This window comes from Bidens hawaiensis, unplaced genomic scaffold (genome assembly GCF_021521415.1).
Source record: "Bidens hawaiensis isolate Kalapana, Puna unplaced genomic scaffold, B.hawaiensis_p1.1 tig00030904_1, whole genome shotgun sequence".
Classification (NCBI taxonomy): Eukaryota; Viridiplantae; Streptophyta; class Magnoliopsida; order Asterales; family Asteraceae; genus Bidens; species Bidens hawaiensis.
The window spans coordinates 89796-117460 of NW_027505199.1; the positions used below are offsets into that span (position 1 = coordinate 89796).

At 33.8% G+C, this 27665-nt stretch overlaps 3 protein-coding genes across 3 annotated transcripts; 1 reads left to right on the top strand and 2 right to left on the bottom strand.

The window, feature by feature from the left end:
- Positions 1 to 1494: 1494 nt before the first annotated feature.
- Positions 1495 to 4083, bottom strand: LOC143611395 (protein neprosin-like). Its single transcript, XM_077085604.1, has 5 exons — positions 3847 to 4083; positions 3581 to 3742; positions 2961 to 3014; positions 2721 to 2867; positions 1495 to 1989 (listed from the first exon to the last, which is right to left on the bottom strand). Exons 1-5 carry the CDS (start codon positions 4081 to 4083, stop codon positions 1615 to 1617), a joined length of 975 nt encoding a protein of 324 aa, XP_076941719.1. The 3' UTR covers positions 1495 to 1614.
- Positions 4084 to 12793: 8710 nt separating this feature from the next.
- On the top strand, positions 12794 to 14019 carry LOC143611396 (large ribosomal subunit protein uL3m-like). The gene is made up of 5 exons (XM_077085605.1): positions 12794 to 12955; positions 13078 to 13287; positions 13379 to 13483; positions 13559 to 13672; positions 13754 to 14019. Exons 1-5 carry the CDS (start codon positions 12794 to 12796, stop codon positions 13925 to 13927), a joined length of 765 nt encoding a protein of 254 aa, XP_076941720.1. The 3' UTR covers positions 13928 to 14019.
- A 10293-nt stretch (positions 14020 to 24312) lies between these two features.
- LOC143611387 (uncharacterized) lies at positions 24313 to 27295 on the bottom strand. Its single transcript, XM_077085598.1, has 7 exons — positions 27070 to 27295; positions 26054 to 26226; positions 25908 to 25960; positions 25172 to 25292; positions 24960 to 25082; positions 24741 to 24873; positions 24313 to 24498 (listed from the first exon to the last, which is right to left on the bottom strand). The coding sequence occupies exons 1-7, from the start codon at positions 27262 to 27264 to the stop codon at positions 24313 to 24315; spliced, it is 984 nt and encodes a 327-aa protein (XP_076941713.1). The 5' UTR covers positions 27265 to 27295.
- Between the last annotated feature and the right edge of the window lie 370 nt (positions 27296 to 27665).

Below are 27665 nucleotides of genomic sequence, written 5' to 3' on the forward strand. Positions count from 1 at the left end.
AATGCAATTATTTATTTCTTCTTCTAATCTTTATACTAATCATTTATTTACATATATCAAAGTATTCATTCTCACTATCGTTTTTAAACTTTGCATCTATTTACATAAATATAAATTTTTATATTAATCAAATGTATTTTTTTACATAATGTGTAAATTTTTTACATGTGAGGTTATATTTTACACCTTTATGTGTAACTAAAAACATATTTGTGTTTATTTACATTAATGTAAGCGTATTGTTTACATATATGCAAATCTTCGTCCGCGCCATCCATTTTCGAACTAATAGTTTGTTTACATATATGTAAATTTTCAATGATGGTTTATTTACACATATTCAATGTTTTACATGTATGTAACTATACTACCTACATGTATATAAATCTTCAACCGTTGGTTCGAAGAAGGAGGTGTAAATTCGTTAATTTTTTTAATCATACGTAAATTGTTGGGTCATGTGGATTTAATTGCAGAAAATAAAAGAATTGCGTAAATCACGTTATCATTTAAGTTGAATTATCATAAAAAGGTTCATGAATCCTCCGTTAGACTTTCTGGTGATAATACTTATTTTCCACCAACTAACTAAATTAACATTATGACTTAACAGAATAAATGCATAGTCATTTAATTTTTAATTACCTGATGAAGACGTATTATTTTTACAAAGCAACATATAAACATTAATCCAAAGAAATCCTAATTGGATATATACGTGATTTAGGAGAGAGAGAGAGATGCATGAGAGACATCAGGAGAAGTTAATAAAGAGAATAATTCCCATACCCATAATACCCTTTTCATATTTAGGTATTATCCATAGTTTTTTAATTAATTACCCAAATGCCATTATTATTTAGAACCATAGTTTTTTAATTAATTACCCAAATGCCATTATTATTTAGAACCATTGATCAATAAATCTAGGGTCTAGATAAGTTCTTAAAGTTCTCATTATAAATAAGGGTTCTTAAATGATACTCACCCTGATATTAAATCTGTAAAACATAAATAATTTCACAAATTTAATATATAAATAATGCAGTTATGTAAAATGCATATAATCTTAGATACGAAATGTCATCTTATGGAATCGAAACTTGGTTTAGTACTTTAACTTAAATTTGATATACCTTTCAAAAAGATTATGTATACATCTTTTTGATGAGATTTTTGAAAATTCATTTAGAAAGTAGTTAGTTCAATTTCATAAAATTTTACGTTCGTTTCACTTTACATAAAGTTCACAGGACTAAATGTGATTTAAAATATATATTTTCACATTAAATTCATAAAATTGAATAATGTATTTTACATATGTATTCATATTAAATTCATAAAATTAGACAACGTAACTATACATAAAGTTTAGCGAATATAATGATTTCACATTAAGCTAAGCATAATACGCATTATGTATCAACTTAACGAATATAATATAATTTTAATTTTAACAGTTGTCACTGTTTATTATGAACAATTAATCATAAAAATAGTGGCTAGTTTATTATATATGATGATCGTATAAGAAGGTACATTAAACATGGCGTAAACGATACAAGAAATGAAAATATGACACAATATCACTCAACAGACATTTGTTTCGTTTTTTCATGGGCAATTTTGGTTTCGACCAGGTCCACCGTAGAAGAAGTAACTGCCCCAATTATCAGTGATGCCCGTCAAAATATCATAGCAACCCTCTTGCGTAACGTACGCGTTGAGAATTTCAGGAGTCGTTAAGGTATTAGATCCATTAACGGTTTGAATACTTCTTATATAACTTGCCTTTTCAAACCCTTCACTAGGGAAATAACCACTGCCCATTTGGGTAGTTGTATGTTGTCCGCCTGAACCTAAGTTCACCACCTCCCCACCGAAATCTATAGTTGATGCACTCTCACTTAAGTATGAAAAAAGTGAGGCCGGCCAGTAACCTACTGTTTTTCCATTATACTGCATCCACCAGTCTCCTTCTTTTATGTCCTACAAATAACGGTGTAAAAACTTTATGCAACTTGTGTTTAAACAGTTGTAAATGCAGAATATTAAACCATTTATATTAAGTCTCAATAGCTGTAAAACTTATAATTTTTGGCCTCAAAAGTTAATTTTATTGAGTTTATAAACTTTGGTTGAGTCATCTAGTATGTGTGTCTATACAAATTTAGATTCATAATAATTTAAAACAACTTTCAGAAAGAAAAACAAATGCCATAGTTTGTCATTAAAAATTTCCCCTTTAGACCGGCATATTAAGAAAATATATGAAAACTTTCATCTTCATATTCGATCAAATATTGCGTAGATAAAATTTGCATATAAGTATATGTTTTTGAGTTTATTAAACGAAAGAAAAGAAGAGAAATGAGCTTGAGGAGAGAAAAGAAAGGGTTGAGTTGACATAATGTTTTTAATAATTAGTCGAGGATAATTTCGGAATTTTCAAAAAGTTTTTTTTTTTTTCATTTCTCATCACTTCTTTGGCTAAAAAACTCGGAAACATAAAGTGAGTTAAGTTTGTAAGCATTTATGATTACTACTTTACTAGAACTCGTTACATATATATTTCATACTTGAATAGGGAAAACATGAATATCATGTATTAAACAACTAAAATATAAAACAGGCATAATTATGCACGAATGATGATGCAAATTAAAATAATTTGAGATAAATAATTAGGAACTTGGAGAAATGTATGTATGTATGTATACCTTCCAGATAAGTATGGTGATTTCATATTGAGAACCATCAACTTGTGAAGTAGGAGATATGCTGCCTCCGATTGCAATCTCATTGTTGGTTTGAATAAACCCGGAACACTTAAGATTGTAACATCCTGTTGTTTGATATCCATCATTCTGCCCAGAAATATTATATGATTAATAATAAAGTTACAAGTTGTTGAATTTAAACAAATATTTACTTAAAAAAAAGTTTACTTATAATCTTACAGTCCAGTAGATGAAGAGCCTCGTGCGGGTGTCTCCGTTCAACTCTGGAAACACCTATAATATCAAAGTTGTAAGTAAGGATTCTAAGGGGGTGTTTGGCCTAGCTTTTATTTTTAAGCTTATGCTTATATAAAAAATTAGCTTATAGCTTATTTTCTATTATTTGATAAGCTTCTTTTAAGTGTTTGGATTAGCTTATATTATACAAATTAATTACGTGTCTTAATAAGTTGTTAAATCCACCATTATTTTATTTGTTGGAGTAATAATTACTAATCCACCACCATTTGAGGACAAATGAGTAATTTACACTTCTAAACAAATAAGTTTTATCAAATAAGCTAAAAAACCGTCTTTAAATAAGCTTATTCAAATGGGCTTATATAAGCTAGTAAGCACAAGCTTAAAAAGCTAAGCCAAACACTAGGTTAAGCTTATTTTGTAAAAAAAAGCTAAAAAAGCTATAAGCTTTGTTATATTCGTTAAGTTTAAGTGTTCATATCATTTAATACTTTTATTATTTTGTGAGTCTTTGTTATGCTTGGAAGATATGAAAGTTGGTTACATGCATGTTTTAATCATATGATATGGTAAGTTAAATGAATTAAGAAGGAACTTACATGCCAACCAGCTTCAATGGTATTCAAATCTGAATCAGGACCTCCTAATATCCATAGTTGACCCAAACTAAATTCATTATTTTCTTGAACCTTTGGGTTCCAAATATTAAATGTTGCTTGTGCTCCATAATAATTCCCTTGATCAGTTTGTGCATGTGCATACTAACAAAAACTCAAATTCAAGATCAAGAAATTAAAATAATTAATGAAAACAAGATATATGTAGAATACAATATGCATGGGGCTAAATAAGCTTAACTAATTACCTCATGGCCCTTGCGCACTTCGGTAAGTGCAGGTTCAACGGAACTTTGTTGAGCAACAGGAATACTCTTCTTCCTCTTTCCATAACCTTTAATGGAATCCGGTCTTAATACATCCTCTTTCTTGGTTCTTATAATGGGGATAGTCCCTTTGGGGCATTTTCCGTATGAATGCCACAATTGATTAATTGATTCATCCGACGATGATGGTGTTAATAGCCCAACTTTTGAAGCATTCATGTTGTTGTAATCCTTTACACAATTTGGATGATAGCTTGGCTTCATCTATAATAAAATATTGTTACTCTTTTAAATCATAATACATATGAACACATGAGGAGAAAAGAAGAAGCAAACCTTAATGGTATGATTTTGTAGAAGTGGGTGATCAAAAGCTGGTTGGTGAGAGATATGGACGCAATCTATTATATCACCATCCGGGCTCTGTTAAAAAAGTTCATAGAATATTACGATCATGTGTTAGCCAACATTTGACAAGAAAAATGGCGAAACTAAGTAACAAAAGTAAGATCACAAAACTTGATGGATTTAACCGGATGTTTATTTAAACGAGTCAAATGATTCAGAACCTCAAACTTCTCCTTGGAACTAAGAGACCTACTTTTGCCGGCATAACAAAAATGTGCCGCGGCGACTAGTAGATAGATTACCACCGCGAAACGAAAAAAAAAACTTTACCTCCGTTTTCTCAAAAATACTTGACTAGTTACCATGCAAAAATATTATGATGCATAGGGTTTATATAGGAGTGAAAGCTGACTTAAAATTGAGAGAGTTTTAAATTGTGATTGATAATTTATAAATAAAATATGTTAATTAAGTACTATGATAGACTATTATTATTGTTAATAAATCAAGGTATGTTATCAATAGGTTTATTAATATTTTAGTCATTTAAAGTAATGAAGTTAACGTCATTTCCCGCGTTGATTAAAATTGATGTATTTGGCATATACTAGTTTTAGTCAACTATTGAATTTGGCATGGGACAAGTTGAGTTTCTGAATATGAAAGCTAAAATATATGCTATTAGAAAACCAGGTATTCGGACTGTGATTTCATTTGTATTTAAATCTGTCTAAATAGCCTTTTCATGACCTAGCTAACTACAAGGACAAAAGTATTTGTGGTTTTTTTAATTGTTTTTTGACCGAATTTAGCGACCTCCTTTTTGTCGCAATCACTTGTTTTTGGATGGATTGTTCTTACTACCAGTTTGCAACCGAGTCTTTTGTGACCGGTTTTCGACCATCTACGACTTTGGCTTCGGCTTTGTCGCCTCTTTTAGTTCTACCTTCTTTTTCCTTTAAGTTTAATAATTATTTCCATGAATATTAATATCAGAAATACATTGGATTTTACGAATTAATAAATTATTAAAATTATACGAAATAAAAAAGATAAAATAAAGAAGTAAAAAAAATAGACTAATATTTGCTATTAATTATCCCTAATGCCACAAAAACTTCCACACAACATAATTCGGACTCTTCACCCTTAGGTTAAGGGAACACACCATTACCACCAATGTTCGAATAAAGACGTTTGATGCCATAATATTGGACCTTGTTTGATGAGTGGGTTGGTGACTTGGTGCTATGAAGTTTTAAAATAGTAATTGATTTGATAGTTATAACTTTTGATTGTAAAACGACGTTGTTACTGTTGGCCAAAACCTTATTCAACGACGTTTTTTTAATGTACACCTTTTTTTATGACGACTACAGGACTTTTAACTCTCACCCTTTAAAAAGACAAAACCTTATTCAACTCCTTGTTATTGTTGGCCAAAGTCCCCTTGGTAGAGGACCAACTTCAATATACTTGTACAGGCTTCCTTTTTTCTTGGTTTGATCAGAATAAAGCAATCCAAACGACTATTTAAAATTAATCATCCTTTCAGTTAATGACTTTCTGTATATATGAATTGGTCTGGTCTGGTCTACCTTGCAAAGGAAAGTGACACATCATTAAATTCCATATCCTCAACACATTATATATATATATATATATATATATAAGACTAATTGTAGCTTCGCTGAAAAACAGTTAAATACTCCCTCAGTTTTCTTAATTGTGATTGGTTCACATCTAGAAGTTAATTAGTTGTTCTCTTTTAGAATCTTTTTATCATTATTCAAAAGGTACATGTTTGTTCCACCTACAACTGATCGTTTAAAATGGAGGTTTGTTGACGTGTTCGACCTGTTTAATGTTAACGGATTGCTATCGTCGATCTCCAACGTAAAACAGTTACACAAAAAAATAAAAAATAAAAATGTAAATTAAAATGAAAGGTCCGTACTCCATCATAAATCGCTGACCGATTACTGAAGGAACTTCTAACCATTGTCAAACCAATAGTTAGTGACGGAATACATTTCGTTGGTTTTATGGGAAGGGTGTACCAACTGACAAATTGATTCTTGTTCTTGTAAAGTTCGAACAATCCATGTGGCATTAGGATTTAGGCATCATAATATGGATATTTATAGAAGGGGGGGGGGGGTAATAAACCTTTATTTTCCTTTGCATTCTATCCAACGACATCAAATGACAAATTAGTTTCTATCTTTCTTTTTAGGTTTATTGGATTTTATAATAATCCAATTAAAAACTATTAGCTGATAATAATCTCAACTGAATTTATCATAATTGATGGTCCCAAATTTGATTAAAAAAAAGATTGGCTCTTAGTGGTCCCCGTTAAAAAAATATTAACGGTGTTAACTTTTTTGTGTACGATCTACCAATTAACATATACGGTAGGGCCCATCATTCCATCAATATCCAACAATGTACAATACCACACACAAGAATCAGTAAACCTTAATTTGCTTGTTATGAACTTATGACATCGTGTGAGTTTGTGTATCCAATTTAACAACCATGCAATCAACATATGGTGTGACCCTCAAACCCATTTACAATATTCACAATACAAGAATAACAATTAACATGTCCAAATGGACCTTTTCTTTGTTTTATTTTATTTTTTTAACCTTAAGTGTATTGTTGTATTTAAGGTTGATTAAGTAAAAAAAAAGGGTGTAATGCAAAAACGAAAAAAGTTGGGATATCTTAAGTTCAAGTCCCTCAGATAACAAAAATTTGGTGTTCAAAGTTAACAAAAAATTGGTGTAACACAAAAACGAAAATTAGGCCTTAAAATTTGTCAAGTTTGGTGAGAGTCTTGTATGACTTTTTACACATGTCACATATGCTTGCAATTTATTTCTTAGATAGCAAATAAAAAAATACAACAAAAATATAAAATAGGAGAGGCAAAGGGGAGACTAATGAAAATGAACCCACTGGAGTATATAATTATTCACTGGAAAATACAAACACAATTACTTGAAAGTTTACTAGTTTAGTTCAAGTGACACTCACTCTCCGATCCAACATCAGTCTCCGACCAATGGTTGACCGCTAATATTTTGAGGGAAAATTCCCTAAAAGACCCTTTTAAAGAGAGAGAAAAAAAAATAATCTAAAAATATTCAACTTTCTCAAAATGACCCAAGGAATTTGTACTGAGCCGGCATCTTAAAAATCGTTCCGACGAGATTGCTGGATGTATTAAAAGGTGACACGTGGCAAAAAGCTGACACACCCGACGAGATTTTTAAAAATCTCGTGGTTTCCGACCAGATTTTATAGTTAAATCACCTTTTAAAAACCGTCTATCCAGACTGTTTTTTTATGTTTGTTGTCTGGTCCGTTCATATTATATTTTTCTTTAGAGTAGAACTTTTTGAATTTCGTCTTTCAAGACGCATTTAGATTGAATTTGTTCCAAGAAGTTCATATTCTCAAGTTTTCTTTTATAAGTTTTAAAAGTTTTAATATCGTCTCGACTGATAGGTTTTTCGTATTCCGTCTTGACCGACAAAGTCTTTGATTATTCCCTCTACTCCGACTATATTTGTAATTAAGTTTTATGTGACCCCACCATTTTAAATAAAATTATTAATTAAAAATAATAAGTATTTATCTTCTTCATCTTCATGTTCTTCCATATTCATCTTCAAACTTCAAATATTTGAAGTTTGAAACACAAGCAACTAATTAATTCGCCAGTGTGTGTTAGTCAACTGTAGGTATAGTTCCAAATACAAAAGGTTCTTTTTTTAACTTATCTCTAATCTTTTATGCATACCAACCCAGTGGCGGAACCAGAGCATATTAGTTGGAGGGTCACAACATAAATATTATTTTTTATACTATAACTAAACCTCTAAAGCCCTGTAGCTAATAATCTTCGATATATTTTTAACAAAAGTTTAGCTGGGGTTGGTTTTATTGTAATATCCCAATATTATGTCTCTAAAGTCTGAACAACAAAACAATGTTCTAGTTATATATATTTTGTTAAAAGGTTAGAAAACCAAACTAGAAAAAATTAAATAACTTCAATACATCTAAACATGTAAATAGTAAAGTTAATTCATTAATTATATATTTTATTAAAAGTATTGGAAAATTTAGAAAAATTCAATAAAGTTAATAATATCAAATGATAACTAAATTAATAATGTAGCTAATAAAGAAAGTGATAACTAAATTAATAACGTAGCTAATAAATAAAGTAATAGTTTAGTTAAGGAAAAAAGTAATAAAGTAATAGTTTATTATGGACATAAAATAACATAGGGGTTATAGCCAACGAGTGGTTAAAAACCAACCTCACAATAATAAATAATAAGTGGTAAAAAGCATTTATTGTTTCTTTATCATCCACACGAAAGAGATAACCAGTGATTCAAGTTCACTTCGTCTTCTAACACCTAAAAATTTGTTCAGATTGTTTTCTTTCTTTTCTCAGTTCTACTACTCTAAAAGGAATACTTAAAGGGTAAGACTATTAAAAGCATATCGATCTTAGTTACCCTGTAAAAATAAATTCCGGCCGGCCGGAGGGTCAACGGACTCTCCTGACCCCCTTGTGGTTCCGCCTCTGTACCAACCTATCTAGGGGTGAGCAATAACCGACCGTTAACCGAATTAGCCAAAAACCAAAAACTAACTGAAATCCTACATCGGTTTTTTTGTGTACCCTCGATTAGCAACCATGGTTTTTGGGTTTCGGTGCGATTGGAGATATGGAACCTAATTGAAAACTAACTAGATAAATATTTGAAGTTTGAAGATGAATATGGAAGAACATGAAGATGAAGAAGATAAATACTTATTGTCTTTAATTAATAGTTTAATTTAAAAAAGTGGGGTCACATAAAACTTAATTACAAATATAGTCAGAGGAGACGGAATAATCAAATACTTTGTCGGTCAAGACGGAATACGAAAAATCCTATCGGTCGAGACGATAGGATTTTAAGAAGAAAACTTTTAAAATTTTTAAGAAGAAAACTTGAGAATATGAACCATTTGGAACAAATTCAATCTAAATGCGTATTGAAAGACGAAATTCAAAAAGTTCTACTTTCAAGAAAAATATACTCCCTCCGTCCCATTATAAGTGTCATAGTCTGATTTTTCAAGTCTTTCTTGTTTAACTTTGACCGACAATATTTTTGTTTGTATTATATAATACTTGATGTAAAATATATGAATGGATTGGGTTTTAAATGTATTTTACATTGATATAATTTTCATCAAGTATTATATGACACGGACAAAAATATTTACGGTCAAAGTTACAAAAGAAAGACTTGAAAAGTCAAATTATGACACTTATAATGGGACGGAGGGAGTAATATGAATGGGCCAGAAACCAAACATAAAAAAACCGTCTGGATAGACGGTTTTTAAAAAGTGATTTAATTATAAAATCTGGTCAGAAACCACGGGTGTGTCAGCTTTTTGCTACGTGTCACCTTTTAATAGATCCAGCAATCTCGTCGGAACGATTTTTAAGGTGTCGGCTCGGTACAAATTCCTTGGGTCATTTTAAGAAAATTGAATATTTTTGGATTATTTTCTCTCTCTTTAAAAGGATCTTTTGAGGGAATTTTCCCATATTTTGAAGCCCACCACTCTAATTTACAGCAACATTCCCAGCCCAATTCTTGCTTCCAAGCCCAACCCACTTCTCATCTTCTTTCTAAGCACATGAAAACCATCTTATTGTCTCTAGACTCTAGAGGTGTATAAAACCGTTTTTTTAACAAACCAAACCGGTTTGGTTTTTACTTGTTTGAAACCAGTTTGACTCAAACTAGTTCGGTTTAGAAACCGGCTTTAGCATAGAACTACTTGAACTGATCGAACCGGTTCGGTTTTAAAACCGGTTAAACTGTGCAATAACCAAACCTCTATACGGACCGCAGGTTTGGCAGAAACCTGTTTTTTGAAACAAACCGGTCCGGTTCGGTTTCCGGCTTACCGGTTTTTATGTACACCTCTACTTGGCTCTAGAGATGGACATATCGGGTTATGGCCCCAAACCGCTTTGGGTTAGCCAATTTTGCTCAAATGGGACGGGCTACAAACCGGTTTATGAAGGGAATTATTCAAACCTATAGGAACTGATTTGGATCGAGCTGTAACCGGTAAACCGGTTATACATTTTTTTATATGTTTCTGTGGATGTTTTAAGATGGAAATCCAACATAAATGGCTTCAAAAATCCCTTGGAAGTTTTTAAACTTTTAACAAAAGGTTTTGAAAGCCTGCTATTGAAATGATGGCAAAACATTTTAAAATTTCCCTTGAAAATCCATTGTTTTAAAATTTTAACGAAAATAAATATACCCTATGCCTTGGAAAGGTGTTTGGAAAAGTTTGACAATTATTTTTATTTAATTGACGACTCAAACATCCATCTACTTCTTACTTCTAAACTACTACAAGAAAATAATCTATTCACGTCTTATCCCCAAATTTAAACCGGGTTATAAAAGTTTGACACTTTATAATGTTTTTCTAGGATGCATTCTAGTTTTATTATATACAATACAATGCACACGTGCGTGCTGCATGATAAATAAAACATTTCTTTTTTACTTGTAATTAATTTGTATTATTAAAGGAGTAAACAATTTCTTTAAATAAATAAAAAACAACTCAAAATAAAAGACACGTCACATTTGATTATACAAAAAATTTTGATTAGAAAAGAAAAATGCTGAAAACCTAAATACAACTCAAATTTTATAACCTTTAAAACCAATTTATTAAATTGTATAATACAATAAGTCGTTGAGATATCCATTTTGTAGCAAGTGAGTTGTAAGCCTTCTAAAACAAGTTAATGCCACTAATTCAAGATGTTTACTGGTATTGAATTTGTGTTGTTTGTTTGTTCATATTAACAATCATCCACTTCTACATATTCAACACGTTTGGGGTTTCTGTATATGTATAACTAGCAAGTATATATAACTAATACTACATGATCGAAAATCCGTTTTACTTCCGTGAGATCGTTTATAGGTTAAGTGCAAATTTTACGTATAGAATTGTCAATTAGGGATGAGCAAAATTGGGACCGGTACCGATTGGTACCGGTACCGGTACCGAATTGGTACGAAAGTTTTAAGTTTCGGGATCGGTACGGTACCGGTACCGGTACGGTACGGTACCGGTATTTCCCAATTTTTTACCTCCGGTACCGTACCGGTACCGAACCGAATATTTCGGTACCGGGACCGGTACCAAAAATTAGGGATTTTCGGAATCGGGACCGCTCGGTACCGGTCCGATACCATGCTCATCCCTATTGTCAATCAAGTCGCCTCACGTATATCACTTCATGTGTGTGTGTGCGCACGCAACTTTTATGTGTATACTTGATTTCTAAATGATTATATTAGTAATGTTATTATGTACTTGTGACAATATTGATCAATGTGATAGTTAAGATGTGAAAGAAAATAGTGAAATATGACATTTTAGAAATGGCTTGAATATTTTATTTGAATAACTAAGATGAATTTGCAAGTAATTAATAATTTTAATTCTTACAAGTATGATGGCAAGATTGTAACAAATCTAAAAAAAAGTCGGTAAGAGATCATCCACATAGCTTGTTTTGAACAACGTTCTCGAGCGAGCTTCTTGAAACAGGATGTCAACCGTCCATACATATTCTAATGCTCCAGGCCTAATTTACCTAAAAACATCATCAAGGAAGGACGAAACCCAACAATGTGAGAAAACCCCCTTAAATCAAGTTTCGAATATGAGACCGTAAAATCCTAAGCCTTAAGGTAAGATTATCCACATACTCACTAATATTTATTTATATATGGTATAGTTGTATGTATTTTTAGTTGCACATGATTAAATTTAACTTGAAAAATTAACTGGATTAGCGTCAAATCTCATAACGTGAGTGGGTTTTGAAACATAAATGACAACTGAAAAACGTGAAAAAAAACATAAATGACTAGTTTTGATATATGTGTTTGTTTAAAGAAATAAACAAGCTTCTTATCGTCAAACAAAACAATTTATACGTGAGATATGAGGGATGACCCTGACTTGCCATAGTTTGAGTCCTGATCTCACCCGGTTTTACCGGCTCCTCGCTGTCGTGCCATTTAGCGGGCGTAGGGATTGGGTTTTATCCGGTGAATCCCTCAATAGGTGGACCGCTAGGAGCTTCGTCTGTCCGGACTATTGGCCGGCTCGGGCTACCTTTAGCAAATGAGGGCCACGTACGGAGTACCCGGCGTTACTTAGTTGGTCGTTCAAAAAAAAAAAAAAATTCGTGGCTCGTTTAGTGGGCTAGTAGTTTTGCTAATCTGTGCATCAGTGCATGTAATATTAATATTAAGATTAAGCACCTCCTGATCATCTAATCACACCTTCAAATTGAATTGAATCATGGCCGCCGGAGGTTTGATATCCCACCTCTTCCGTAGTAACATAATATCCTCAGCAGCTAATAGAACCACCACCGTTTCAGTTTCAGTTTCAATAGCTGCCAATCAGTTGTTCTATTTGAGAACCTTCAGTTCCGATGCTGCATTCGAAACGGACCGGACTTATCGCTGTGAAATGTGGAATGACGGCGCTTTGGGATAAATGGGGAGCTAGGGTTCCCATTACTGTTCTTTGGTGCGATCACAATATTGTCTCCCAAGTTAAAACACCCGACAAAGAAGGAATCACCGCTCTACAGGTCTCATTATTTATCATCATCATCATTATTATTATTATTATTATTATGCTATTTGTGCATTGGGAATGACTATGTATGCGATGTTGCAGTAAAGACAATATGTTGCGTTTTTTGTTAATCAGATTGGTTGTGGGCATAAAAAGGAGAAACACTTAACAAAGCCAGAAGTAGGACACTTTAGAGCACAAGGTGTTCCTTTGAAGAGGAAGTTAAGAGAGTTCCCTGTAACCCAGGACGCGCTACTGCCACTTGGCACTCAGATCACCGTCCGTCATTTCCTTCCTGGCCAATTCCTTGATGTTACTGGAATCACTAAAGGAAAAGGTTTTGAGGTAATTATTATATATAAACTTAAATCATGTTATTTTTTAATGTACATACATATGTTTGGTCATCTTGTATGATATTTATATGCCAACTCAGGGTGTGATGAAAAGATGGAAATTCCCTGGACAACCCGCATCTCACGGAACATCATTGTCGCATCGAGGTGCTGGTTCTACAGGTCAGAGAGATGCTCCGGGTAAGGTATGTTGTTATTATTATTATACGTGTGCTCATTTTCCATTAGTTATTTTCTTACAACATTCATTTCTGAATCAGATATTCAAAGGCAAAAAGATGCCCGGTCATATGGGCGGGCAGCAGATGACAGTTAAAAATGTGTGGGTATACAAGATAGACCCTGCAAGGAACTTGATTTGGGTTAGAGGCCAAGTATGATTCTTGATTTGGATCTATATATTTTATCAAGTTATTATATGCTCACATTTTGTTTGTTGTATTGGTTTATTATAGGTACCGGGGAACAAAGGGGATTTCGTATTCCTAAAAGATGCATTGTACAAGAAACCCGATATATCAACGCTTCCGTTCCCGACTTACTTTTCAACAGAAAAAGAGGTTGTAAGTAGTTTGAAGCCTCTGGTTGCAGATCTTGGAGAGACAGATCCCTTTATGGCTGCTGATTGATCAATGCAATCTTATTATTGTTTTTGTTTTATGTTGCTCAAGGCTTCTTTGAGGTAGGTTGGACTTTTGGTTTGATAATGAAATGAAATTTTGTGGTTGGTTAAAACTATACAACTTCATATTTTAATAAAAGTTTAAGTTTTGCCACTAGTGATTTTTGTTTTTCTTTTATAATTGGGTGTTAATAATTGAATTTAAACAGGTATAAATAAATAGAGTTGTAAACATATTTGTGGTTATTGATGGTTTTGTGCTGCCCTTGTAAAGTTTGGGTTGATTGGCTTAGTTTTAGTACAACTTGAACACTGCTTATATACCCTATTTATCAAACAAGTTAAGATTAGCTATATGAATGTGATATATTAAACACCATGATGCATTTTTGGAGTTATGTCATGTTTTTCTTGCTCTATTACATTCAAACCCTAAATATTTACATCTAAACACGCGTTTATACATGTTCTCTAATCAACACGAAAGCATGCATTATCAAGGTAACGGTTCTTGTGAGTCTCCTAAACGCGACAAGTGAAGATACGCACCTGTTCCTGCAACACAAAACAACACAACACACGTTCATTATCTATACCAACGAAGACTATAACCAACCATAGCCTTCCATGGAGATAATTTGCAAATCCCCTCCAAAATACCAACCATACAACAGCTGGCTAATGGGTAACCTATATCCTTAACCCGCCATTGTTACCACACCCGTGGATCCAACATCTAACCGCTCATAAACCGGATCATCTGCAGTACTATACAGATATGTTAAAATCCTAGGAAGACCCCTTCTTGCTATCCCACCACCGTAATCTGAAACCTACTCACAAACATATAACACATCAAAACCTGATTGGATGAAGTGGTAAATGACCCGTGTGACCCTCCTCATTTGCATCCCATCACACGTGACCGGGGAGGGGGGGGGGTTTAAATGGTCTCACGGGTGCCACGTAGGCCACCCCCTTGAGAGCCCCATACCGTATAGACTAATTGAAAAGCCCTCGGAAAAGTTGACACAATGACACTTTACAATGCTTATCCAGTGTGCATTCTAGTTTATTATACATTTTGCACACATGCATCTTTTCAACTACATGTTAAATATAACTTTTAGACAAAAAACTGGCAAAAGTTTACATAAATATTTGGCAAAATTTTGAGTCTGTAGATAGAAAAAAATTTGGCAAATTTTTTATATAAAAGGCATGCCACATTTGATTATACAAAAGGCTTTGATGAACAAATAAAGGGAAACTGCTATTCATACACCCACAAGGGTTTTAGAGAGGGTGTGTGCAAAAGAGAAATTGTATGTAAAAAGTATGTATAAATAGCAAAATGGGTGTTTGAATAGACAATGACAAAAAAAAAACCGAAAACCTAAATACAACTCAAATTTTATAACATGAAAAGTCAGTGTTATTTTATAGTATAATACGACAAGTTGTTGAGATATCCATTTTGAAGCCAAGTGAGTTGTAAGTCTTCTAAAACAAGTTAATACCCCTAATTCAAGATGTTTACCGGCATTGAATTTGTATGTTCTTTCATATTAACAATCATTAACTTCTACATATATTTTAGTAAGTATATATAACAATACTACATGATCGAAAAGCCGTTTTACTTCCGTGAGATCGTTTATAGCCTTATAGGTTCACTCCAAATTTTACGTATTGAATTGCCAATCGAGTCACCTCACATATATCACTTCATTTGTGTGAGTGAGCGTGCAACTGGTATCAGGTTTTGAACCTGAGACCGTAAAATCCCAAACCTTAACCATAAGATCATCCACATATTCATTGTTAATTAGTATTTATATATGTATACTTGTCTATGCTTGTTTGACTATAAGAACATGAATAAGAAACCCAAGAGTTTGGAAAAACATTTCCATTTTACTTGCACTCAATCACTAACATACTTAACCTATAAAATAAATATTTCTCAATGGTAACATACTTCAACTTCTCCTATAAAAAAGCACCACAAATCCACCAAAAGTAAATCACAATCACTTGAACACCGTTTCATCATGAAGGGTTCTTCCAAAGTATCACTCTTGCTAGTGATCACAATCTTTTCACTACTTATACTGTCCGTACCTTCCTCTGACGCTGCTATATCTTGTAGTACGGTCATCCAGGACTTACAGCCGTGTGTGAATTACCTCAAAAGTGGGAGCGGGATGCCCCCACCTCCTTGTTGTTCTGGTGCTAAAGCTCTCGTGGCTGCCACGACCGCCACTAACGATAAACGAGCGGCTTGTACTTGCCTCCAGAAGCTTTCAGGAAGTATAAACCCAAATCCCGCGCTAGCTAAATCACTTCCGGGAAATTGTGGGATCAGTTTGGGCTTCACAATCTCAACTAGCGTTGATTGCACTAAGTAAGTTACTAGTATCTTTTTGTAATTGAATATGACCTTTAAGCTATATGAACATGCATATATTAGCCAAAGTTAATGGTCATGTTAAATAAAAAAACCATTAGTATAACCTTTTTACTTGTCAAAATAGATTAAAATAAAACAACTAGATTTTCTTATATTTTAAGTTATATATTAAAGAATTAAACTTATTCAAAACCATATTAGTTTCACAACTATTTTTGCCACATATGAAATTATATATCTTTATCAACTAATAAATGAGATGATTAACAATTTCTTGGCAAGGTTGTAACAAGGTGGCCGAATTGATTTGTTGGAAAATTGAGGATTAATAAGTTTATAATCTTTTTTAATATTTCCAGAATCACTTGAATCTTGAAGCTCATGGATTGGAGATGCCTCTATTATTCATGGAGGAAGAGTTGATTGTGTCTTGTGTTGAATTTATGTTGTTTTCATGTAATAAATGTTGTTTGCCCTACTCATTTGGTGTTAGCATGAAATGAGAGATTTGTGTACTATGTCATATTTTATATAATATTAATGTCTTTGTTTTTAAATTTTACTAAACATAATCAAACCTGCTAAGAAACTATGAATTAATGATCAATAAAACGTTAGTATTGTTAGGGTTTTTGAACTTTGTGTTCGATCCTCCGCTTCCGTATCCTCTAGGAGTCTAGGCGGATCTAAAAGAAAATTCAAGGGTGTTCCAAAACTTCTTCTTTTGCCTATTAATAAAAGGTTTTGTTATATGAAAATGACGGATCTTAAAATTATGGGGTATACGATACATGAAATTGCACTTTGTCAAAAAAGTTTAGGCGTATCCCGAACACCCCCTAGCCGCCCACCACATATAGATCAGCCACTGGTCTATATAGCACGAGGACCGGATCATTTCTTCTGAGAAATCACAACACGCATGGCCACAACCGATTATATATTTCCTCTGTATTTGATTTGAGAAATGGTGAAAAAAATTGTGTGTAACACTACTATTTTAATAATATATTAAAGATTGAAACATATAGTCATATATACCATCTGTAATTTTGCGAAGTATTTGATCGGATATATTTGATGTGATCAAAATTAGCCTAGCTACAAGAATAAATGTGTTAATATGTAGAACCAAAATACAATAAACGTGTCTCAAATTGTTTTATCCATACATCGTACGTATTTGAGCTAATCTGGATCAAGGCCTCAAGGGTAATTAAGGGGGGATGAAGGAACTGATGCATTTTTTATCTTAAGTTAGAGGCTTAACCTAAAAGAACTACAAATAAGAGGATTTTTTCCTAGAACAAGATCTGCTGCTATATAGGGAACGATATATACCGACTGCCGGTGATCCTTTCTTCATGGGTAAAGAGGTGGGGGTTCAAGTCTCATGTTGTCAATACTGTGTACTATATGAGTAATTAAATAAGAGAGTGTGTAAGCTGTCCAAAAAACAAAAACAAAATATCGCTTAGAAATTTGTAGGCAGGCGGCCAGGCACACGTTGAAATCTGTTGATGATTCGTCATAGATATTAACATGTGAACTGACAGAAAAGGCTGTCGATATATTTTGTTGATAATATACATCAGTAAACTCATTACTCACCCCATGTTTTCGGACAGCGTATCACCGATGAATTTTAGATGGGAGTACGGGGACACCCTTGCACCATGGGGCTTTCGACAGAAAAGTGCCTTGGTGAAGGCATTATGTTTTGTAGCGAAAGTAGCCGAAATTTCATATTTGTTCCTATTTTTGTTCACATCTCTGCTGCCTTTTTTTTTTCTTTTCTTTCTTTTGCGACAACACCTCAAACATACATAAAACAAGAAAACAAAGTGTAAGCTACAAGAGAATAAACCTAAATACTATAAGTGAGCATGTTCACATACATTAATAATACCATATTCCCCCTAGCTATTAATCACAAGTTGCGTGCTAGCAAACAAATAACAAAAAACAACCCGCCCAAGTTTATTAGTAGTGAGCATATTTAAAAGCAAGTTAAGTTCAAGCGAAAACATGGCAGAGGATGATGAAGAGCACAGCCATGAGTAAATATCCACATCCGAACCCGTCTGAATGAAACTCGGAGCCACTACTAGACTGATATGTATATGAATTGTAACTCGTAGGGAGGAATCTTGAGATTAAGTGTATTAGCAGTAACAATGAGATAGGAACAAACAACATTAATGCTTCTTCCCCTATAATTAGTGACTAAATGGTTTCCTGTAAGCTTTCAATGGTAGAACTAAATATGATTAGAGTAAGGACACCAACCATCAAAGAAGGCACAAGAGGAGATGGCCCTCTTGTTCTCATGTTCCAAATTTGGTGAGTGAAACCAACATATGATAGTTGAATATATATACATACACACACATATATATCACACACACATATATATCCATGTATGTGTGTGTGTGTATGTATATGTTATGTATATTTTAATGGGAGGGATATAGTTGATTGTCCGTTTACATATAACCTACACATCTTGAGGTAAACGGTACAAAAACTGAACAAATTAGGTATATAGTTACCTTTTTTTAGGTAATTCATAATGTCCGTATGTTTATATATGAGCCTTTAATCAAACGTTCAATGATTTAGATAGTTTGTTTTTTCTCGCAATAATTTAGTTATTTTGTAATGATCTCACTATGTGTTTGCTGACCAACATATATGCAATGATGATGCATACAAATGAGACACACAAACACAATGTATGTGTATGTTTTAGTTGTAAGCTCAAAAAACTCAATGATTAGATGATTTGCGGATTATCCATTCACCTAATTAAGCTAGTCAACTTGGTCTTGTGTGTTTGTAAAGAAATGCCTTTGGAGACCAAACACACCAACTTTGTTAATAATCTGTATAAAGATAAGAGCTTCATATCCAAAAAGACCCTTTTACAAATAAAATAAGAGGATGTTGTAAAATAATTAACATTCATTTATTTATTCATTCCCTTATTGTAAGTATGCAATGAATAAGAAAATTTGGTAACATACATTTTCTAGGCAAAGAACCGAGTTACAAGTACAAAGGAGCATTAAATTATAAGTATCATGAACACATATATAATCTGCTGTTAGCCAAACACATTTTGGATGTAGCAAACTCTTGATTGTATGCAAGAAACACCACTTATCATACTACTCTGATACGCGGTCATGACAAGCGAGCGCAAGCTCATAAGACTTGACACAAAATAAGAAATATCATGATCAAAAGAAAAGCTCCAAATCCAAAACCCCCCTCACCCTCATGACTAGATCCACTTTGATACTGACATGATGAATTCGCCGAAGAATCTTGGGTTGGAAAGAACGAAGAAAGCAAGCATATGGTTAGTATCAATAAAATAGGAATCATGACTATGTTTTGTACCATGGGACTGAAGATTATTAGTGCAAGAACATTCACTATCACAAAAGGAACAACTGGTGATGGTCCTGCAATTTCCATTTTCGCTCTAACTGCGGGTTTAGTGATTAACCTCTTTTCACTCACAAGTAATGATAGTTAATGGCAGTTGATTTTGGACGACTTATACACTGCATACTTGGTTGGGTCAATGGTTGATGATTATTCCCTTGCATGTGATTATCTATTATATTCTTTTTCATGTATGAGTTAGGAATATCCTATATATATGTACATATATTATTTATTCAATGTCTTGTAATTATACTGATTTTGAAGTTAAAAAGTTGTTTGTTTATTATTTGATAGTCAGAAGGTACCTGTTTTCATGAGGACAAAAAAGTGATCATGATTTGCAATCTTATAAAATATGTCTTTACATATCTATCTATTTATATTACATAAAGTCAAGTGGAAAAACATGTCTTCATAGTAAAATCCATCAAAATCTGGTGAGTCAAATGAATATATAACAAACAGCAGGGAAAAGGTTTAATAAGAGCATAATTCTAGAGGTCAAAGATATCTCAAAGCACTTGGCGAAACTCCAAAGCAAGATATAAACCAAGCAATTGCGAAATGGAACTTGCGAACGAATAAAATTGTCGTAAAGATCTAAATTCGGTTGCAAAACATTTAACATAGTTTGCAACCGTCAAAATTCAACCGCAACACAATCTAAAAAAGGTTAAAACTAATTGATCAAAATTGAATTATGTATACCGGTCGCAATACGATTGCAGATTTTTCCACCGTCTATATTTGATGGAAAATCTTTTGCAAAAGAAAAGGTAAAATTAATCATTTGAAATTGAGTTATGAATACCAGTCGCACTACGGTTGCAAGTTTGCAACCATCTATATTCTGTCGCAAATCATATTAAAAATTTGAAGAAGTACTAAAAGTGGTTTAACTAACCCTCCAATCTAGCTGAGAGCTATGAACAATACGTCATTATGCACAAGTTCTAGCAGTAGTGAATCAAGAAGAAAGGTTGATGGGTAGTGTGAACTAAAATAATTTTGTTCAAGGATAGCTGATACATAGAGAGAAGAATATAAATAATTTGCACTAATTAAAATGTACATCGTTAAGAAAGTTGAAAGGTGGTATATCTCAACCTATGTTAGATCTGTCCCTGAGTTTAAGCCAATACAGGTTAATAAGCTCATATAAGAATAATTTAATAATACATTTAGACTTTATATATACTTGATTTTTAATAACAAACAACTGAGAAAATGTTTTACGAGAGCACAATATTAGAGGTCAAAGATATTTTAAGGACGTGGTCAAAGCAAGTTAGCTAGGGGCCTAGGGCCTAGGAATTATGACTATAGAAGTGTACATATTATTCTTTGTGACTAGGTCCATATGTGAGAAAAATGAGCTATATCCTTACGAACAATCTATAAGGCATGTCCTAATATTTCACATGAAGTATTAGCAAGTACAAGATATAGTCGCAAGTTTTTCTATGAGGTAAGACTTGTGGTCATACAAGCATCAAGAAATCAATAATAGTAGTTCGTGTCTTAGATCTTGAAGTAGACTCAAATGTTTTATGTTGTCTCTCGATCTTTACAAATCCAGATTGTAAAGATCTGGATATTCTAGGTAACTTGATACGGTTGAGCTCTAGATATATAATATGCTCCAACTTACCTTCATCGAAGTTTATCTAGTTTATATGTCATGTACTCACCCGAACTTGAGTTTTAATATACATAATTTAATTGATTATAATTATTTACTAGGGGTGTAAAAATATCAACGAAAGTCAGACTCAAACTCGTCTAACTTCGACTTCAACTCATTTAACTTAAAAGGACTTGAACTTAGTTTATTTCAAGCTTGAGACTCGTGAGAAATTTTCAAAATTGAGACTAACTCATTTATTATTTATATGTAACTAACATGGGGGACCCACACATTACTTCAGATTGTTTTATCTCACATGAACTAAATGGACTAAGTGATATAGACGTTTGTTAAGATCCATCGACCGTAACATAAATTTTACATACAATCAATTTTAAACCAAATGATATTGATTAGAACGTCGAATGGCATAAAATCATAAATAGATTATATTGTTTAAACCATATAATCTATTTTAAACAAAATTGCGGCCGACCCGAGTTCGAAACCCTCGGAGGGCTTTTCTCGAATGACATAACCCCTGATTCCCGATTCTCCTGATGCCATGCGCGCTATAAGAGTCGAAACCCTATAACATAAAGCAAACAAATGTTTTGACCCAGATTTGAACTAATATTCTTTACTTTATTTATAAATACAAATAAAAGTTAAATAAATAAATTTATAATATATATTGAAGGGCTAGTTAATTGCTATAATAATAATAATAATAATAATAAGTAAAAGTATAAAAGCTAAGGACCGAAACACTGAAAACAAACATCCACAACAATGGCGTCCAGTGCTAGGGTTTTCAATGGCTACAGAATGCTACTCGCCGCCGCAAAGACCGCCACACCCAAACCCACCACCGCCGCCGCCTTAAAGAAGAAGAGCACCACCGTGAAGAAACCAACGGAGAAGAAGGCTTCTTCTGCCGGCATTCTGAAACCCTTACCCATTTCACCAGCCCTAGCTCACTTCCTCGGCGTCTCTGAGTCCGCTCGCACTGAAGCCGTTAAGAAGATTTGGAGTACATCAAGTCCAATCAGCTTCAGGCAAGTTATTATTATTATTAATATTATTATAGGTTAGGGTTTCATATTAGTTAATCCCCAATGTTTTGACCCGGACCCGGTTGATGATATTCTGATCAGTTCGGGTCTCAAGTGTCTTGCCCGGTTTATAATGCTGTTTGATTTGTGCTTTGATGTTATTAACCGGTTATGATGAAACGAGCCCGAGCTCGAGGTTAACTCGTTTTGACTTATAAGGACTCGAGCTCGGCTCTTTTCTTAAGCTTGAGCTCGGCTCGTTTATTATATATTAATTAATTTATATACGTTCTTTTTGTTATTTTTAAATTTATTGAGAAATACTTTAAACAAGCCTTAGCTTGGCTCGATCTAGAAAAAGCGGCTCTGCTCGTTTGCACCCCTAGTTATGTGTTTTCATGCATTTTAAGTTTTTAACCCTAAGTTTATGATTAAAGCTGTTAATAATATTTTTAGGTTTTTTTCATAGTACTTGATCCCCAATGTTTTGATCCTAAACTCTGTTTATAGGCTATGCTAATGGGTCAGACCGGTGAGTACCGGACCCACCCGTTTAATGGTATTCTCAAGACCTGAGAACCGACCCTATTCGAATATAACCGGGCCTGATCAGTTGAGGTTTTGCGGGTCTTACCCGGTTTTCATGCAGCTGTTAAAGTATTTAAAGTTTTCAAGTTCAGTTTTAGGGTTTCATATTATTTCATCCCTAATGTTTTGTCCTAGACAAGTAAATTAGAATCCAAAAATCTGTTTATAGATTATGTGTTTTCATGCATTTTAGCTCTAAGTTTATGATCAAATCTGTTAGCAATATATTAGGTTTTTCGTATCTAGTTTTAGGTCTTCATATTAGTTGATTTCCGATGTTTTGATCCTAAACAAGTAAATTAGAATCCAAAAATCTGTTTATAGGTTATGAAACGAGCCGAGGTCTAGCTCGACTTGGCTTGAAGTCAACTCGTTTTGACTTATGAGAACTCGAGCTTGAGCTTGGCTCGTTAGCTGTTTTTTATAGCTTGGGCTCGGGTCGTTTGAGTTATTAATTAATTTATATATGTTTTTTTTGTTATATTTATATATTTTGAAAAAATGTTAAACAAGCCTAAGCTCGACTCGAGCTCTAGTACTTAGAAGTCTTAAAGAGGTAAAACTGAGAAACACAGAACACTCGTTAAGGTTTGACGAGCCTAAACGAGCTTCCCATGCAAGCTTGAGTTCGGGCTGGATTACTAAATGAGCTTTATTTGAGGCCTGGGCTCGAAAAAGCTTGGCTTGTTTCGAGCTTCTTATCGCTACGAGCTCGAGTAGCTCGCAAGCGGCTCAACTTGTTTGCACCTCTAGTTATGTGATGTGTTTTCATGCATTTTAACCTTAAGTTTGTGATCAAATATGTTCATATTAGTTGATCTTAAACTCTGTTTATAGTCTATGGCGTTTGATTGTGGTTTGATATTATTAGCCCCTAAGGTTATGATGAAATCGGTTTAATTGCAGAATCCGATGAACAAGAAAGAGATAATATGTGATGAGAAGCTCAAGACAATATTTGATGGGAAAGAAAGTGTAGGGTTTCTAGAGGTTGCCAAACTGCTTGCTCCACATTTTGTGAAGACTACTTGATTACTGATTATGACATTTAGGCAGGTTGTTGTTGAATGTTGATATTGCTCTTTTGATCTAGGAACTTGCAATCTTTTGAAATGGATGCTGATGATTAAACACTTGTAAGCATTGGAAACGAAAGCATGTTTTGGTGAATGATGTTTTCTTGCTATTGATATATTATGGTTTTACCGCTTTACATATGGTCTTTTTTTGTGATGTATTATATGCATAAGTGGCTAGTTAAGAAGGTGGTGCACCCATTGCTCGACTATGGGCGGTGAGCCATACCATGGTCTTGATTTGTCATCTGAACCGACTGGTGAATGGTACACCCCGTCGAAGCTAATGTTTAAAGCTACCTCGAGATGGGCTGATACTTCGGGGACGACTCCATCACCCCATACATCTGCTTGCCCACATACCTGTGAAAACATAATGTTTTGTTATACCTTAGGTTAAAAAATGTTACTTCTAACTGTTGCTGTTGGTGGCAATTCTGACTTGTTTTTTAAGTTTGTTCATAAAGAACCCACTAAACTACTACAAGTGTCCATAAAGAAATATAAAGACAAGGTGTTATAGGGTCAACCCAACCCGTCCGATTCAAGAAATGGGTTGACCGGACGGGTTGGTTGGATTAAAAAGAAAAAAGAAAAAAAAATACCTGTTTGTATCCCTGACCAACAAAGCGGGTGCGAAACGTAGCACCTGTTGATACTAAAGTTCCTGACTCGCTTGTAACTGGTACAGTTGTTGCAGGATCTGAGTTACCAAATAAACGACTGCCATAGATGTACCTGCAAGTTGCTCAAAACCGGAACCAAAACTATTGAAATGTCTAAAATACCCTTTAATTCTTGACAAAAACATTATCACAGTATACCTGCCTGCGATGCATACGTATCTTAATTCTGGAGTATAAACAGCTTTCTTGCAGTTTTTCTCAACATAATCCAACAGACCCCTTGTTTGATCAATAACTCCAGGCAACCCTTTTGGTGGTGGCCTAAATATTAACATCAGAAATGAAAAAAAAGGGTTTAAACTTTATATCTTGAATTGAAGCAATGTTTAAAGCATTTGGTAATTACATACTGAAGAGGCGATCCTAGAGTTAGAAGCAAGGAAATGTTATTACTCGCCTCGGTGAACTCTTCCATATACACCCGAGCCAACCAACCTCCTGCAGAGTGTCCGATTATGGACAACGAACCGCCTGCGAAGTGACCATTTTAAAAGTTCAAAAGCCATTATTTATATAAAAAAAATTACGTACCTGTAAAAGAATAGAACAAACACGAACGAAGCATGTCCGCGTTCGTTTATTTAACTTCAACCAAACAAATGGTAGTACACGAACAGTTAAACGACCAGAGTTTTCTTGTTCGCGTTCGTTTGTTAAAAAAATGAACGTGCTCATGCTCCTTTGGGTCCATTCGTTCGTTAAAAGTAAATGCGAACAATTTTGGCCTAAAAAGTTATTAAAGCTAGAGTAAATTGTAATGGGCTTAAAGTATTTAAATGAACATATTAACGAACGTAAACAAACGAACTAAAAGAAATGTAACGACAGAACAGAAATGCACTTAAGCGAACAAAAATAAATGAAGTTAGCTGAACTTCACGCTTAACAGTTCATGAAAGGTTCAGTGAGCGTTTGGTTCCTTTACACACCTAAATTTAGAGATTTAACATAATAAATTACTTTACATTTCAAAAAAAAAAATTAGTTTAGTGACTTTGACAAGATAATTGACTTCAATATATTAAGTTGAGGAACAATAAAGTATATTGTTTTCTACTTTTCTATGGCACTAGCTCATTTTCTAACCTTGAGATTGTTTCAAAGCTTCATTGACAGCCTCATCAACCCGATTTAAGTACCTGCACACAATAGTACATTTAACTTCAAGTGTGAAATCAACTAGTTCAGGAACTTGAATCATAATGCTCAAAAACTATGCAAAGCCAACCTACCAGTCAAGAACGGGCCGAGGTTGGAGGGTGCCTCGCCAGTAATTAGGGTCAACCAAACCCGCAGCGTTTCTTAGCCAGTCGATTCTTGAAACTTTGGCAACCACAGTTGAAACACCATATCCTTCTAGAGTTAAAACTAGTTTCTGATAATCACCTGTATTATTCCCTAATCCCTATCATAAAAATCAAGATTATATTAATAAAACTTATAACCGTATTCATTAACTGCATTTTGGTGATTATCTTAACTTGAAACCTGGTGAAATACCTATTTTAGTGTTGTAACTATTAATACAAATCTCATGGGTCAGGTCGGGCGGGTTGGGCCCCAAGTCAGAAGCGGTCGATCAAAAAAGGGTTTATGTGGTCCGGGTTGGTACAGCTGTACAGGTTTGGGTTAGAATAGGTTCTGGTCGGAACGGGGTTTGGGTCAAAATAGGTCAGTTTTAAAAATGTATTTTTTTTAAAAAAAAAGTTACCATAACTTTCATTTTTGCTTCTGGCTTTCGGGACCCACTAATGGGTCGGGTGGGGTCGGGTCACGGTTCCGAATGGGTCGATCAAAAAAGTGTTAATTTGGTCCGGGTTGGAACGGGTTTCTGGTCAAAACAAGTTAGTTGGAAAAAATGTTTTTTTTTTAATTTATTTTTTTATTTTAAACTTACTATAAATTTCAGCTTTGCTTCTGGTTTTCAGCACCGGGTCGATTCCGAACGGGTTAATTTGGTCCGGGTCGGAACGGGTTTCGGGTAAAAAACAAGTTAGTTTGAAAAATGTTTTTTTTATAACTTACTATAAATGTCAGCTTTGCTTATGTTTTTTGGCACTTGTTACGCGTATCCCAGTGCCGCTTACACAAGCGCCACGTAATGCGCGTCGGTTATGCGTATTTAATGCCGGCCCGGACTTGGTTAAAATTTCCAGGCCTAGTTAATGGTCATAAAATTGTTGTTAATAATAATAATAATAATAATAATAATAATAATAATCAATTTCTATTGGTGGGTTGAACTTACGGGCAGAATGACAGCAGGACGGTAGGTGACCGGAGAAGATGATAATGAAGTAGATGAAGAATCCGGCTGTACGATGGCGGAGGAGAACCGCCGTGAATGTGGCAATGGCAGCGGTTTGAAATTGAAACAAGGAGCCAATGCCATCATATCATATATCATATCTTTCCACTTTAGTTTTATGCGGTTTACATACATATGATATTATTATGTGGTTGGTTGGATGTTTTTTTTTTTATATATTTGCACTTACACCCCTTAATTAATATTGCTCATCTTTTTATGTTTGGGCTTGCTTTTAAAAGAGTTTGATTTTCAGATAACCGATATACGAAGCTCGAGCTCGAATCATGAATTGTAACCTCATGTTTGAACTTATTTTATTTAAAAACGTACTTTTATATATATATTGATTTGATGCGTACCCTCTTAGGTAGTAGCAAAACATATTTTATTCAACTAAAGTTCTATTCAAGTGAAATTTGATGGATTATAATTAACCATTGAACTCACTAAGCCACTGCTAGTGGTAAAATTAACTAACAAAAGAAAGGAAGATAGCTATTATGGTAATATCTTCGTTTTCGAACATCATTATC

Excerpts from the sequence above, each read along its gene's own strand:
- LOC143611395 (XM_077085604.1), bottom strand. The coding sequence starts at position 4,083 with ATGAATGCTTCAAAAGTTGGGCTATTAACACCATCATCGTCGGATGAA. Across the intron at positions 3,743-3,846 it reads AAGTGCGCAAGGGCCATGAG|TATGCACATGCACAAACTGA; the intron begins GTAATTAGTTAA and ends AGTTTTTGTTAG. Across the intron at positions 1,990-2,720 it reads TCACCATACTTATCTGGAAG|GACATAAAAGAAGGAGACTG; the intron begins GTATACATACAT and ends CGTTATTTGTAG.
- LOC143611396 (XM_077085605.1), top strand. The coding sequence starts at position 12,794 with ATGCTGCATTCGAAACGGACCGGACTTATCGCTGTGAAATGTGGAATG. Across the intron at positions 12,956-13,077 it reads AAGGAATCACCGCTCTACAG|ATTGGTTGTGGGCATAAAAA; the intron begins GTCTCATTATTT and ends TTTGTTAATCAG. Across the intron at positions 13,484-13,558 it reads AGAGAGATGCTCCGGGTAAG|ATATTCAAAGGCAAAAAGAT; the intron begins GTATGTTGTTAT and ends TTTCTGAATCAG.
- LOC143611387 (XM_077085598.1), bottom strand. The coding sequence starts at position 27,264 with ATGTATGTAAACCGCATAAAACTAAAGTGGAAAGATATGATATATGAT. Across the intron at positions 25,961-26,053 it reads CCTCGGCCCGTTCTTGACTG|GTACTTAAATCGGGTTGATG; the intron begins GTAGGTTGGCTT and ends TATTGTGTGCAG. Across the intron at positions 25,083-25,171 it reads ACTCTAGGATCGCCTCTTCA|GCCACCACCAAAAGGGTTGC; the intron begins GTATGTAATTAC and ends GTTAATATTTAG.